Here is a 15,722-nt window from a genome sequence, read left to right as displayed (position 1 = left end):
CGCACCACCTAAATTTTTGCTAGGGCCGCCACTAGACCAAAGTATTAGTAAAATATTAGCAGCAAATAAACAAACGCTAATTCAGTCATGATGAGGTCGAACACATATAATATTTTTTAAATGTCCTAAAGATCGAAACGATTCATAAGGATAAAACTAAAAATAAAAGCGTAGCTACAAGCAGATGCCGATACAAGGATTTCACCTTCTATCGGCAAGCTCATTGAATTTAAAACGACTATTTACATAATAAGACATATACCGTGATCTAACTAAACAAAAGACAAATTAAGTTTTATTTTAAATCTATATATATAAAAGAAAGTCGTGTTAGTTACTCCACTTATAACTCAAGAACGGCTGAACCGATTTAGCTGAAAATTGGTAGGGAGGTAGTTTAGAGCCAGGAGAAGGACATAGGATACTTTTTATCCCGTTCGACCGCGTTTCCGTGAAGTCATTTTATAACTCAAGAACGGTTGAACCGATTTAGCTGAAAATTGGTAAAGAGGTAGATTAGAACCAGGAAACGGACATAGGATACTTTTTATCCCGTTCGACCGCGTTTCCGTGAAGTCATTTAATAACTCAAGAACGGTTGAACCGATTTAGCTGAAAATTGGTAAAGAGGTAGATTAGAACCAGGAAACGGACATAGGATACTTTTTATCCCGTTCGACCGCGTTTCCGTGAAGTCATTAAATAACTCAAGAACGGCTGAACCGATTTCACTGAAAATTAATCGAGAGGTAGCTTAGAAGCAGGAAAAGGACATAGGATACTTTTTATCCCGTTCGACCGCGTTTTCGTGAAGCATTTTATAACTCAACAACGGCTGAACCAATTTGATTGAAAATTGGTGGAGAGGTAGCTTAGAACCAGGAGACGGACATAGGATACTTTTTATCCTGTTCGACCGCGTTTCCGTGAATAAATAAGAGTTGAAAGTTTGTATTAAAGTCCCCCAGTTTTGATGCAAATCTATATGAAAATTGGTATTTGGGATTTCGATAGAAAGTAATTAAATATCTATTTTACGATATTTGCAAAATCAACCCTTAAGATGGTTAAGTAGGGGTTGGAATTTCATTTTAAAATTCGTTAATTTGGAAGCAAAGACTGTAAAAATTTGCATTTGGCTTTAGAAGACACTTCGTTTAGAAGTCGGCAGATTTTGAAGCAAAGTCTATGAAAAATGGAATTTAGCTTTTTGATTCAAAATAATAGAACACATTTTTCACCGTTTTTGGAAAATCAACCCTTAGGGTCGTTTAATCGGGTATGGAACTTTAATTTAATATCCGTTAATTTGGAGCACTAAGAAAATTATCATAAGACATAATGAAGCATCTGAGTCACTGTTTGTTTTTTTAGATCAACCCTTAAGACTGTTATAAACTTCCTTTCTATTTACACACCTGTTTCAGCATTTTTAGCTATTCAACAACCCGATTAGAGTACTTTAAGTAAATCAACTTTCTTTAAAAAAAACCGTTATTGAAGGTTTAGGTACTTCTTTTCGCGTGTTTGTAAAAAAAAATAACAAAGAATACAACCGACTTCTATGTCACTACAAAGTAAAAAATAATTCGAACGAAATATATTGAGCGCCGACTTCAGAAATATGTACTAAACCAACATTTATTTGAATTATTTTTTACTATGTAGTGACATAGAAGTCGGTTGTATAATTTGTTAATTTTTTTTTACCCTTTTTAGTGATGACATAATAACATTTATATTAATACAATATAAAATTGTATAAACGTGATCATGAATTAAGGTATGGTCTGAATTTACATTGATTGGAACCGCCCGCTCGCAGGGCGCTGCCGCGCCCTGCCCGCTTAGTTTTATATTGTCTTATGTGTTCCAACCTAACCTAACTAAATAGTCAATGATGAACTGGCTTTGCAATTTCATTAGAACCTCCTACACCAAATATCTTCAAACACGACTCTATTATTCCCATCGGTTGAGGAGTTACATATTTTGTCTCCGAGCCACATTATCAGACCCTTAAATAGTCAATGATGAATTGACTTTGCAATTTCGTTAGAACTTACACTAAATATCTTCAAACACAACTCAAATATCCCCATCGGTTGAGGAGTTACATATTTTGTCTCCGAGCCACATTATCAGACCCTTAAATAGTCAATGATGAACTGACTTTGTAATTTCATTAGAACCTACAATAAAAAATAACACAATAAAAAAAGAATTATTAAAATCGGTTCACTAACGGCGGAGTAATTCGTGTACATACATAAAAAAAAGATACCGGCCGAATTGATAACCACCTCCTTTTTGAAGTCGGTAAAAAAATAACAGAGTGCAGAGAGGGAGAGTGGATTTTATTTAATTGTACTAGATGACCCGGTGAACTTCGTACCACCTAATTATGAGTGACTATCTGTACCTCGTGGTTTCACTCGTGTATTTTATGTATTATGTCCATAAACTACTGGTAAATATTAGGACAGATATTAGCCACAGGAGAACAGGAAAATAAAAAATACAATTAAATAAAATCCACTCTCCCTCTCTGCACTCTGTTATTTTTTTACCGACTTCAAAAAGGAGGTGGTTATCAATTCGGCCGGTATCTTTTTTTTATGTATGTACACGAATTACTCCGCCGTTAGTGAACCGATTTTAATAATTCTTTTTTTATTGTGTTATTTTTTATTGTAGGTTCTAATGAAATTACAAAGTCAGTTCATCATTGACTATTTAAGGGTCTGATAATGTGGCTCGGAGACAAAATATGTAACTCCTCAACCGATGGGGATATTTGAGTTGTGTTTGAAGATATTTAGTGTAAGTTCTAACGAAATTGCAAAGTCAATTCATCATTGACTATTTAAGGGTCTGATAATGTGGCTCGGAGACAAAATATGTAACTCCTCAACCGATGGGAATAATAGAGTCGTGTTTGAAGATATTTGGTGTAGGAGGTTCTAATGAAATTGCAAAGCCAGTTCATCATTGACTATTTAGTTAGGTTAGGTTGGAACACATAAGACAATATAAAACTAAGCGGGCAGGGCGCGGCAGCGCCCTGCGAGCGGGCGGTTCCAATCAATGTAAATTCAGACCATACCTTAATTCATGATCACGTTTATACAATTTTATATTGTATTAATATAAATGTTATTATGTCATCACTAAAAAGGGTAAAAAAAAATTAACAAATTATACAACCGACTTCTATGTCACTACATAGTAAAAAATAATTCAAATAAATGTTGGTTTAGTACATATTTCTGAAGTCGGCGCTCAATATATTTCGTTCGAATTATTTTTTACTTTGTAGTGACATAGAAGTCGGTTGTATTCTTTGTTATTTTTTTTTACAAACACGCGAAAAGAAGTACCTAAACCTTCAATAACGGTTTTTTTTAAAGAAAGTTGATTTACTTAAAGTACTCTAATCGGGTTGTTGAATAGCTAAAAATGCTGAAACAGGTGTGTAAATAGAAAGGAAGTTTATAACAGTCTTAAGGGTTGATCTAAAAAAACAAACAGTGACTCAGATGCTTCATTATGTCTTATGATAATTTTCTTAGTGCTCCAAATTAACGGATATTAAATTAAAGTTCCATACCCGATTAAACGACCCTAAGGGTTGATTTTCCAAAAACGGTGAAAAATGTGTTCTATTATTTTGAATCAAAAAGCTAAATTCCATTTTTCATAGACTTTGCTTCAAAATCTGCCGACTTCTAAACGAAGTGTCTTCTAAAGCCAAATGCAAATTTTTACAGTCTTTGCTTCCAAATTAACGAATTTTAAAATGAAATTCCAACCCCTACTTAACCATCTTAAGGGTTGATTTTGCAAATATCGTAAAATAGATATTTAATTACTTTCTATCGAAATCCCAAATACCAATTTTCATATAGATTTGCATCAAAACTGGGGGACTTTAATACAAACTTTCAACTCTTATTTATTCACGGAAACGCGGTCGAACAGGATAAAAAGTATCCTATGTCCGTCTCCTGGTTCTAAGCTACCTCTCCACCAATTTTCAGTCAAATTGGTTCAGCCGTTGTTGAGTTATAAAATGCTTCACGAAAACGCGGTCGAACGGGATAAAAAGTATCCTATGTCCTTTTCCTGCTTCTAAGCTACCTCTCGATTAATTTTCAGTGAAATCGGTTCAGCCGTTCTTGAGTTATTTAATGACTTCACGGAAACGCGGTCGAACGGGATAAAAAGTATCCTATGTCCGTTTCCTGGTTCTAATCTACCTCTTTACCAATTTTCAGCTAAATCGGTTCAACCGTTCTTGAGTTATTAAATGACTTCACGGAAACGCGGTCGAACGGGATAAAAAGTATCCTATGTCCGTTTCCTGGTTCTAATCTACCTCTTTACCAATTTTCAGCTAAATCGGTTCAACCGTTCTTGAGTTATAAAATGACTTCACGGAAACGCGGTCGAACGGGATAAAAAGTATCCTATGTCCTTCTCCTGGCTCTAAACTACCTCCCTACCAATTTTCAGCTAAATCGGTTCAGCCGTTCTTGAGTTATAAGTGGAGTAACTAACACGACTTTCTTTTATATATATAGATTTTTTATTTTCCTGTTCTCCTGTGGCTAATATCTGTCCTAATATTTACCAGTAGTTTATGGACATAATACATAAAATACACGAGTGAAACCACGAGGTACAGATAGTCACTCATAATTAGGTGGTACGAAGTTCACCGGGTCATCTAGTTTTATTCATAAACAATAAACATAAATGCTTTCTACACTCACAGCCCCACACTAGGATTCCCTGTATCGGGTGCTATGAACGCACACAGAGACAAATACTCAAACACCTAGAACCAGAAACAGAACCTACGTTCATCATTCAGATATCTGTCTGGACGGGGATCGAACCCGGGACTTTCTGCGCGTCAGGCCAGTATGGTGACCAGTCAGCCACGCGGGTTGTCGTCGTCATTTAAATATTTAAAGTGAATCAAATCCCTGCTTAATAATATTTACAAAGCACTCACCTGTCCATATTCAGTTTTGCTTTTTATATCAATCTACTTAAGTTAAGAGATTAACCACTTTGCTTAAGTTTCTGTGGAATAATTTAGAATAATATAAATAAGTATCAACGTATCGTCAAAACATGTAGACATAATAGCTACTTATTATTCGTTGTCGACATAATATACCTATCGTTAACTACCTTACTGCTGGGGTGTACAAGGATTTTTTATTAAATTGAATTGGTTCACATTAGCTGCATAATATGCCTTAAAACTTTTTATGCATAGATGGCCATGCTCAGCCGGCTCTTATAGCACACGGTGTACGACAAGGAGGCCCTCACGGCTCAAAAATTTAGGCCATAATCTAACGCTTTGGCTTAAGTCGAATGGTTTAAAATTTTGTTTATTTTTATTTTCTGAAGGTCTTTTACCATCAAAACAAGTGATGATCAATTTTGGACTATTTGCTTATTGCTATTTTTTTTTTATAATATAAGAATAGCAGACGAGCATGCAGTCCACCTGATGTGGCTACTGCCGCCCATGGACATCTGTAATCAACCCTAGATAGGATTAGATATTCCTACCTGAGGTCGGCCACAGATGCGCCGCTACCCCTGAGGACTAAGCTGGAACGCCTCGGAAAAGTCTGTCTCCCTTACCGCACCCTTCAAACCGGAACACAGCAGCGCCTAACACTGCTGTTATTAGGTAGAAATTGGTGTGGCGGTGGTGCCGCCGGAGTTGAACCACAAAGGGTTCTACCACCTTTAAAGCTTAATATGTAAAATATCTACTTAATATACAATAACCTAAAACTTAGTTCAGCGTTTCAAATATACATATTAACTTGAACTTTTGTCTAGATTCGTAGCTACTTTCCTTGACATCAAAATAATGATTTATAGATATTAATTTTACAAAAATATTTCAATTTATATATTACTAGATGACCCGGTGAACTTCGTACCACCTAATTATGAGTGACTATCTGTACCTCGTGGTTTCACTCGTGTATTTTATGTATTATGTCCATAAACTACTGGTAAATATTAGGACAGATATTAGCCACAGGAGAACAGGAAAATAAAAAATCTATATATATAAAAGAAAGTCGTGTTAGTTACTCCACTTATAACTCAAGAACGGCTGAACCGATTTAGCTGAAAATTGGTAGGGAGGTAGTTTAGAGCCAGGAGAAGGACATAGGATACTTTTTATCCCGTTCGACCGCGTTTCCGTGAAGTCATTTTATAACTCAAGAACGGTTGAACCGATTTAGCTGAAAATTGGTAAAGAGGTAGATTAGAACCAGGAAACGGACATAGGATACTTTTTATCCCGTTCGACCGCGTTTCCGTGAAGTCATTTAATAACTCAAGAACGGTTGAACCGATTTAGCTGAAAATTGGTAAAGAGGTAGATTAGAACCAGGAAACGGACATAGGATACTTTTTATCCCGTTCGACCGCGTTTCCGTGAAGTCATTAAATAACTCAAGAACGGCTGAACCGATTTCACTGAAAATTAATCGAGAGGTAGCTTAGAAGCAGGAAAAGGACATAGGATACTTTTTATCCCGTTCGACCGCGTTTTCGTGAAGCATTTTATAACTCAACAACGGCTGAACCAATTTGACTGAAAATTGGTGGAGAGGTAGCTTAGAACCAGGAGACGGACATAGGATACTTTTTATCCTGTTCGACCGCGTTTCCGTGAATAAATAAGAGTTGAAAGTTTGTATTAAAGTCCCCCAGTTTTGATGCAAATCTATATGAAAATTGGTATTTGGGATTTCGATAGAAAGTAATTAAATATCTATTTTACGATATTTGCAAAATCAACCCTTAAGATGGTTAAGTAGGGGTTGGAATTTCATTTTAAAATTCGTTAATTTGGAAGCAAAGACTGTAAAAATTTGCATTTGGCTTTAGAAGACACTTCGTTTAGAAGTCGGCAGATTTTGAAGCAAAGTCTATGAAAAATGGAATTTAGCTTTTTGATTCAAAATAATAGAACACATTTTTCACCGTTTTTGGAAAATCAACCCTTAGGGTCGTTTAATCGGGTATGGAACTTTAATTTAATATCCGTTAATTTGGAGCACTAAGAAAATTATCATAAGACATAATGAAGCATCTGAGTCACTGTTTGTTTTTTTAGATCAACCCTTAAGACTGTTATAAACTTCCTTTCTATTTACACACCTGTTTCAGCATTTTTAGCTATTCAACAACCCGATTAGAGTACTTTAAGTAAATCAACTTTCTTTAAAAAAAACCGTTATTGAAGGTTTAGGTACTTCTTTTCGCGTGTTTGTAAAAAAAAATAACAAAGAATACAACCGACTTCTATGTCACTACAAAGTAAAAAATAATTCGAACGAAATATATTGAGCGCCGACTTCAGAAATATGTACTAAACCAACATTTATTTGAATTATTTTTTACTATGTAGTGACATAGAAGTCGGTTGTATAATTTGTTAATTTTTTTTTACCCTTTTTAGTGATGACATAATAACATTTATATTAATACAATATAAAATTGTATAAACGTGATCATGAATTAAGGTATGGTCTGAATTTACATTGATTGGAACCGCCCGCTCGCAGGGCGCTGCCGCGCCCTGCCCGCTTAGTTTTATATTGTCTTATGTGTTCCAACCTAACCTAACTAAATAGTCAATGATGAACTGGCTTTGCAATTTCATTAGAACCTCCTACACCAAATATCTTCAAACACGACTCTATTATTCCCATCGGTTGAGGAGTTACATATTTTGTCTCCGAGCCACATTATCAGACCCTTAAATAGTCAATGATGAATTGACTTTGCAATTTCGTTAGAACTTACACTAAATATCTTCAAACACAACTCAAATATCCCCATCGGTTGAGGAGTTACATATTTTGTCTCCGAGCCACATTATCAGACCCTTAAATAGTCAATGATGAACTGACTTTGTAATTTCATTAGAACCTACAATAAAAAATAACACAATAAAAAAAGAATTATTAAAATCGGTTCACTAACGGCGGAGTAATTCGTGTACATACATAAAAAAAAGATACCGGCCGAATTGATAACCACCTCCTTTTTGAAGTCGGTAAAAAAATAACAGAGTGCAGAGAGGGAGAGTGGATTTTATTTAATTGTATTTTTTATTTTCCTGTTCTCCTGTGGCTAATATCTGTCCTAATATTTACCAGTAGTTTATGGACATAATACATAAAATACACGAGTGAAACCACGAGGTACAGATAGTCACTCATAATTAGGTGGTACGAAGTTCACCGGGTCATCTAGTACAATTAAATAAAATCCACTCTCCCTCTCTGCACTCTGTTATTTTTTTACCGACTTCAAAAAGGAGGTGGTTATCAATTCGGCCGGTATCTTTTTTTTATGTATGTACACGAATTACTCCGCCGTTAGTGAACCGATTTTAATAATTCTTTTTTTATTGTGTTATTTTTTATTGTAGGTTCTAATGAAATTACAAAGTCAGTTCATCATTGACTATTTAAGGGTCTGATAATGTGGCTCGGAGACAAAATATGTAACTCCTCAACCGATGGGGATATTTGAGTTGTGTTTGAAGATATTTAGTGTAAGTTCTAACGAAATTGCAAAGTCAATTCATCATTGACTATTTAAGGGTCTGATAATGTGGCTCGGAGACAAAATATGTAACTCCTCAACCGATGGGAATAATAGAGTCGTGTTTGAAGATATTTGGTGTAGGAGGTTCTAATGAAATTGCAAAGCCAGTTCATCATTGACTATTTAGTTAGGTTAGGTTGGAACACATAAGACAATATAAAACTAAGCGGGCAGGGCGCGGCAGCGCCCTGCGAGCGGGCGGTTCCAATCAATGTAAATTCAGACCATACCTTAATTCATGATCACGTTTATACAATTTTATATTGTATTAATATAAATGTTATTATGTCATCACTAAAAAGGGTAAAAAAAAATTAACAAATTATACAACCGACTTCTATGTCACTACATAGTAAAAAATAATTCAAATAAATGTTGGTTTAGTACATATTTCTGAAGTCGGCGCTCAATATATTTCGTTCGAATTATTTTTTACTTTGTAGTGACATAGAAGTCGGTTGTATTCTTTGTTATTTTTTTTTACAAACACGCGAAAAGAAGTACCTAAACCTTCAATAACGGTTTTTTTTAAAGAAAGTTGATTTACTTAAAGTACTCTAATCGGGTTGTTGAATAGCTAAAAATGCTGAAACAGGTGTGTAAATAGAAAGGAAGTTTATAACAGTCTTAAGGGTTGATCTAAAAAAACAAACAGTGACTCAGATGCTTCATTATGTCTTATGATAATTTTCTTAGTGCTCCAAATTAACGGATATTAAATTAAAGTTCCATACCCGATTAAACGACCCTAAGGGTTGATTTTCCAAAAACGGTGAAAAATGTGTTCTATTATTTTGAATCAAAAAGCTAAATTCCATTTTTCATAGACTTTGCTTCAAAATCTGCCGACTTCTAAACGAAGTGTCTTCTAAAGCCAAATGCAAATTTTTACAGTCTTTGCTTCCAAATTAACGAATTTTAAAATGAAATTCCAACCCCTACTTAACCATCTTAAGGGTTGATTTTGCAAATATCGTAAAATAGATATTTAATTACTTTCTATCGAAATCCCAAATACCAATTTTCATATAGATTTGCATCAAAACTGGGGGACTTTAATACAAACTTTCAACTCTTATTTATTCACGGAAACGCGGTCGAACAGGATAAAAAGTATCCTATGTCCGTCTCCTGGTTCTAAGCTACCTCTCCACCAATTTTCAGTCAAATTGGTTCAGCCGTTGTTGAGTTATAAAATGCTTCACGAAAACGCGGTCGAACGGGATAAAAAGTATCCTATGTCCTTTTCCTGCTTCTAAGCTACCTCTCGATTAATTTTCAGTGAAATCGGTTCAGCCGTTCTTGAGTTATTTAATGACTTCACGGAAACGCGGTCGAACGGGATAAAAAGTATCCTATGTCCGTTTCCTGGTTCTAATCTACCTCTTTACCAATTTTCAGCTAAATCGGTTCAACCGTTCTTGAGTTATTAAATGACTTCACGGAAACGCGGTCGAACGGGATAAAAAGTATCCTATGTCCGTTTCCTGGTTCTAATCTACCTCTTTACCAATTTTCAGCTAAATCGGTTCAACCGTTCTTGAGTTATAAAATGACTTCACGGAAACGCGGTCGAACGGGATAAAAAGTATCCTATGTCCTTCTCCTGGCTCTAAACTACCTCCCTACCAATTTTCAGCTAAATCGGTTCAGCCGTTCTTGAGTTATAAGTGGAGTAACTAACACGACTTTCTTTTATATATATAGATGATTAGGGTAATTAGGCGATTCGATCAATCAAGTGTGCTCAGTAGGTCATGATTAGTGCATATAATTATATTTATTAGATATAAAATATAAGAGATATATTTATTCATGCAGCGAATAAATGAAAAAATAAACGAATTTATATTCTAGAATAATTTAATAAAAATAAAGGTGTGATTAAATAATTAAACCTTATACTTCCACTCATAAGCCTATAGCAACTAGGAGATCATGTATCATCAACACACAAACAGAGCTAAACACGCTTAGAAATACCATTCAGATATCTGGGCTTTGATCAAATCCGGAATCCCCTACCTGGAAACCGGTATGATGACCTACGCAAGTTGTCGTCGATATTTTAGTGACGTTTTTTGAATTTATGCATAAAAACACAGTGAATTGTGTAGATCGCTACCGATATACATACAAATAAAAAACGTTATGGTCAATCGAGAGTTGGATGGATAACCATTTGTGAATGATTATTTCTGCCACTAACATCAGTGCTAAGCGCTGCTGTATTCTTGTTTGAAGGGTGTGATAAGGGAGACATACTTTTCCGAGGCGTTCCAGCTGAGTACTCAGGGGTAGCGGCGCATCTGTGGCCGACCACAGGTAGGAATATCTAATCCTATCTGGGGTTGATTACAGATGTCCATGGGCGGCAGTAGCCACTTACCATCGAGTGGAATTTTTAGAACAAAATTAGTACACTCTTTTGTGGTTACCTTACGCCTTGCCTTCTATGTTATCATTACGCTTCAGCTGTTATCATTAAGTTATCTTTAGGCTTCGTGTAAGAGTGCAGGTTAGAAAACATGAGTTATCCGTTTCCACCTATCTGTATTGGGGCAGTGAGAAGGAGTATACTCATCCATTGGTAAAGATCCATGCCCACTACTTCAACAATTAAAAGAATCGCAGTCACTTGAATTCTGCTTACGTGAATCCCGATAACTTTATATTCATAATTTTATGTTTTTGGCGTTAGTAATAAAGATTTGATTAACTGAGAAAACGACCAATAATGCAAATAAATTATGTGTTATATACATCAGTGCATTTTACTATGAGATTATCTTTATCAACAGTTATGGTATCGTCTCGATGACACCTGGAGCGAAGTGGGCCAGCTGTCGGTGACGGTGCACGGCGCCAGGGGCCTGACCGCTCTCAACCTGAGCGGGAATGTAGACGCCTACTGCATCCTGGAGCTGGACAACTCGAGGGTCCAAACACACGTCGTACACGGCACTTGCGAACCGAACTGGAATAAAAACTTCGTTTTGTAAGTATGTTTTGTCCTAGTTTTTACGCGCGGCTTCGCTCGCCTTCTGAGGTTATTTTTTATCATTCGGGAATGGTACTTTGTTTCGGGATCCTATGTATGGATCTATGTATCCTATGTCCTTTTCTGCACCTCTGACAACGGTCGGTTATGTAGTTAAAGCATGAAAGGTTAGCAAACCAACAAATAAACACACTCACTTTCGCATTTATGATATTTGTCAAGATTTTTAGCGTGAAAAAGATCTTGGGCTGCATAAGATGTGGACCACATATGACAGCGGACGTAGAAATTAGATTACATTTTAGTCCTTAAGAATCGCAACGTATCATTACCGGCTTCAGGCAGTGATCACTTGCCCTTAACGCATGTTAATTTGCTACTTCCATCTAATGTAAAAACTATACAATATTAACAGTAACGTTCAAGAGCCATTCCAACTAATGCTGTTTGTATCAACACATGCTCGCTACACGCAAGACTCTATCCTATATGGTCTTAATTGTACTCGGAGATGTCCTTAGAAAGCAGTGAACGCTGACCATGAGATGTACGTCACGCTAGGTTGCTATTATAATTTAAATAAAAAATGTTATATGTAAATTTATAAGACATCAAATTGTACAAGTATATTAAAAAACTTGTTTGTTTGAAGTTCGCTTTATATATAGATGCGTACATATATTAAAGTTTAAAGAACAGGTACTGGATGCCGAAAGATAAAAAATAAACTTGTTTAGTGTATAATTATTCACAAAGATCTTTATAGTGGAATGAATATGGCATGGGTGACGTGCGTTAAGCGAATTTAGATAAACGTATAAATTACTGCCCACGGAGGAGGAAAATCGCTTCCTTACAATTTTGACACCGATTCTATTCGTTCGATTGTACCAGGAATCTAAAATTTGTCATATAGAAGAAGCAAATAAACATGCAGTTAATAGAAAGTGGCCACCGTAGCAAGCCCACGTAATATAAGACTTCTGGTCGATGGTCTGGTCTGGACGGACAACCTCAGGTCGGTTGCTGCCCAGACCCGTTGCTACCCTAAGGATTAAGTTGGAATGACTCGGATATCTCCCTTGCCACACCCATCTAACCAGAATACAGCAGTGTTTAACTCTGCTGTTATACGGCAGATACATTATATTATATTATAGGTGTGACGTGGTCTTTCCGGAGACAAACCACAAAGGTGGTTATCACTTTCAATTCACCAATCAAAGTAATTTTGCGTCTTCGTAGTTGACGGTCTGAGAACTTCCCATTTAGACGAAAATAACGGTGAATTCATACGATGTATCAATATGAATAACTAGTTTATATGGTTTAAGATTCTTTATTTCTCAAAAAGATTTACAATCACTTACTGAGAAATGAGGTTTAACAATAATTGTCGTATTTAATTTTGTGAGCAAAAGAGTGGGTAGGCGGATATTTTTTGCTTGCAAACGTTAGCTTTAAAATAACTAGTTTATGTGCATATTTATAATATTTTTTGTCAACAGCGCCGTGAACGATATAACATCAACTTTAGACTTAACAGTTTACGATGAATCAATAATTCAGTCAATGAAAGGAGAAACCCTCGGAAAAATATCAATACCTCTGTTAAGGATAAACAATAATGAGAAAAAATGGTACGCCCTTAAAGATAAGTCGCAGAAATCCAGCGCGAAAGGCAATTGTCCGAGAATTTTGTTAGAAATGTCTCTAGTATGGAATCCGGTGAGTTTGTTTTACTAATTATTATTTCCATTATACCATTGGTAATTTTTACAGGACTATCTTTAGCCTTTGCTTGATCTATGACGCAAACATCGCAGACAAAAATGAATACCACATTTTTTTTTGATGTGAAACATCTATAGCCGCACGTAAAACCGATTTCTGGCGTGGCGACGCATGACGTGGCCACGCTATACGATGGTATATATATACAGTCTATATGCAGTAGTGTGTACGGTGTGGCGACGCGTCGCCATGCGCAAAAATCGTAATATTTTATTTTATCATTATGACATATTTAGTTCCTATCACAATATGTTCTTTTCTGCATATTACTTTTACAAAATAATGTCGATGTTTTACATCTGCCAGGCGTCCCGTGACGGCTCACATTGTTTTTTTCTTCGGTGCGTATTTTAACGTTAGTCATTTGAAGTCAGTCATATATTACCTATGCGTGAATTCTCCGAAGCACTAGCTAGAGTGAATTTATGCTTTAATACATGGCTAACAAGTTTGCCTTATATAGACAGCGACACATCGCAAGCAATATTGTGAGAAGACACAAATATATTTTTTACAATAATTTGTCTATTACTCTTTCAGGTCAAGGCATCTCTACGATTATTAACACCAAAGGAAACGAAATACGTACAAAAGCCAACGAAATTCGACATTCCGTTAATTTATAGTAACTTAAAGTTCATAAAATCCATTTTCAACTACATTCAAGTCGGAAATGACCATTTAAAGTAAGTCGTATTTTGAATAACATTGTTGTATTGTTTCAAGTGACACGTATCTTCTGCATTTAAAGATGAATACATGCATTTTGTCAATGTGATCAGTGAAGTCGTTAAACTTAATGCAAAACATGGCACAGATCTTTGACATTCATTGTTTAGCCGTTAAAACGTTAAGCCTATTTCCATAACGAATTTATTTATATGTGTAGGTTTCACAATACAATTGTTACACACATTGTCCATGCATTGCACTTGAATCCTTTCTAAGTTTTAGGGACACTCTTAAATTTATCAGCCCCTTTTGTGGATCCTCATGTGGAACCATGTGGAGCCTCATCTATAATTGTGTAAACAATCAAAAACAAAACTTGAATTTCATTTACCGAGAGTTTCGGGCCACTTACAATTGAATAAGAATACTGTTATGTTCTTATAGATAAACATACTTGTAGGTAGGAAGCTTCAGTTTGTTTGCTAGGTAGACGTTGAGCGGAATTGTACTAATTAAAACTGCAAATGTTTACATTAGATAAACCAATCTTGTTCAAGTGAACTACCCTGTGCGGTCATCATACTATATTTATTTCCTCTATACTTAAGATTATAGAATACGTTTTACACTATTATTTAGACTTCGAAATACATGAAATACTTCTTCAATCAGCAAAAATCTTTATCCATGAACTATTTGCCATATTTCAATATTATGACACAGAATATATATTTTGTAAGACCTAAAACTCGTTGAAAATCCGCCCTGTTTTACCCAAACTTACATTTCAGACAGACTTTGATTTTAAACTCCCTTTTTTAAATCAAGACCCAACAACTTCTTTTTCCAAGTTTTATCTTCCATACGTAATCAACGTATCACTGTATTAATATTCAATTTTATTATTTTCTCAGGCGTCTTTTCGAATGGGAAAATCAAGAGAAGTCAGCAATAGCGCTGGGAGCGTGGCTCATCTTCTGGTACTTCTTCAGGATGTGGATGACACCTCTACTTCTGGTTTTACCGTTCGCACACAATTGGATCGTACAACGAAGTAAGTTTAATTATCATCAATATTTAATATACACTTGTAATAGAAGAAAGAATTGTGTCTAAGCTTTTCCCAGATGTAAGTCAATACATTTATTTATCTCTGTCCTTGGCTTACAACTGTGAAAAGGTACCTACCTAATATTTATCATAATAAATATTAGGTACAAGAAATATTAGGTACAGGAATTAAGTGAAATGATTTAAGAGTGATTTTTAATTAATGGCAAATATTGATGCAATCTTAATATCGGAATAATACTACAGATTACGAATTTATTTTATTACGGTATAAGAACATTCTTTAACATCAGCTAATGGCTAAACGTGTTTACGTCAATGATAAGGCGGAATTGTTTTTATAAATAAATCTAATACTCATTTAGTCTCTCATACATAAACCTTCAATAGCGGGATTCCTAGCTATTGAATTAACTTAATGCGTTGAAACTCGTGAGGAAATATGTAAAACAATTGACTATGTGCTTTTTACATAGATATAGCATGTCGAAGATACGCAATGTCAGATTAAACG

The 15,722-nt window shown here is 35.4% G+C and overlaps 1 protein-coding gene across 3 annotated transcripts in view; it reads left to right on the top strand.

The window, feature by feature from the left end:
* The window catches only part of LOC140747441 (multiple C2 and transmembrane domain-containing protein), an 86,465-nt gene that overhangs the window by 63,821 nt on the left and 6,922 nt on the right, over positions 1-15,722 (top strand). For all 3 annotated transcript variants that reach the window (XM_073079896.1, XM_073079895.1, XM_073079897.1), the window contains exons 6-9: positions 11,472-11,668; positions 13,180-13,399; positions 14,006-14,151; positions 15,052-15,191. In XM_073079896.1, the coding sequence (XP_072935997.1) occupies positions 11,472-11,668; positions 13,180-13,399; positions 14,006-14,151; positions 15,052-15,191 (703 nt within the window). The remainder of the gene's footprint in view (positions 1-11,471; positions 11,669-13,179; positions 13,400-14,005; positions 14,152-15,051; positions 15,192-15,722) is intronic.

Source organism: Epargyreus clarus, unplaced genomic scaffold, assembly GCF_041222505.1.
Source record: "Epargyreus clarus isolate Ecla_fem2 unplaced genomic scaffold, WU_Ecla_fem_2.2 ptg000014l, whole genome shotgun sequence".
NCBI classification, from domain to species: domain Eukaryota; kingdom Metazoa; phylum Arthropoda; class Insecta; order Lepidoptera; family Hesperiidae; genus Epargyreus; species Epargyreus clarus.
This window is presented reverse-complemented; position numbering and strand designations above follow the sequence as displayed.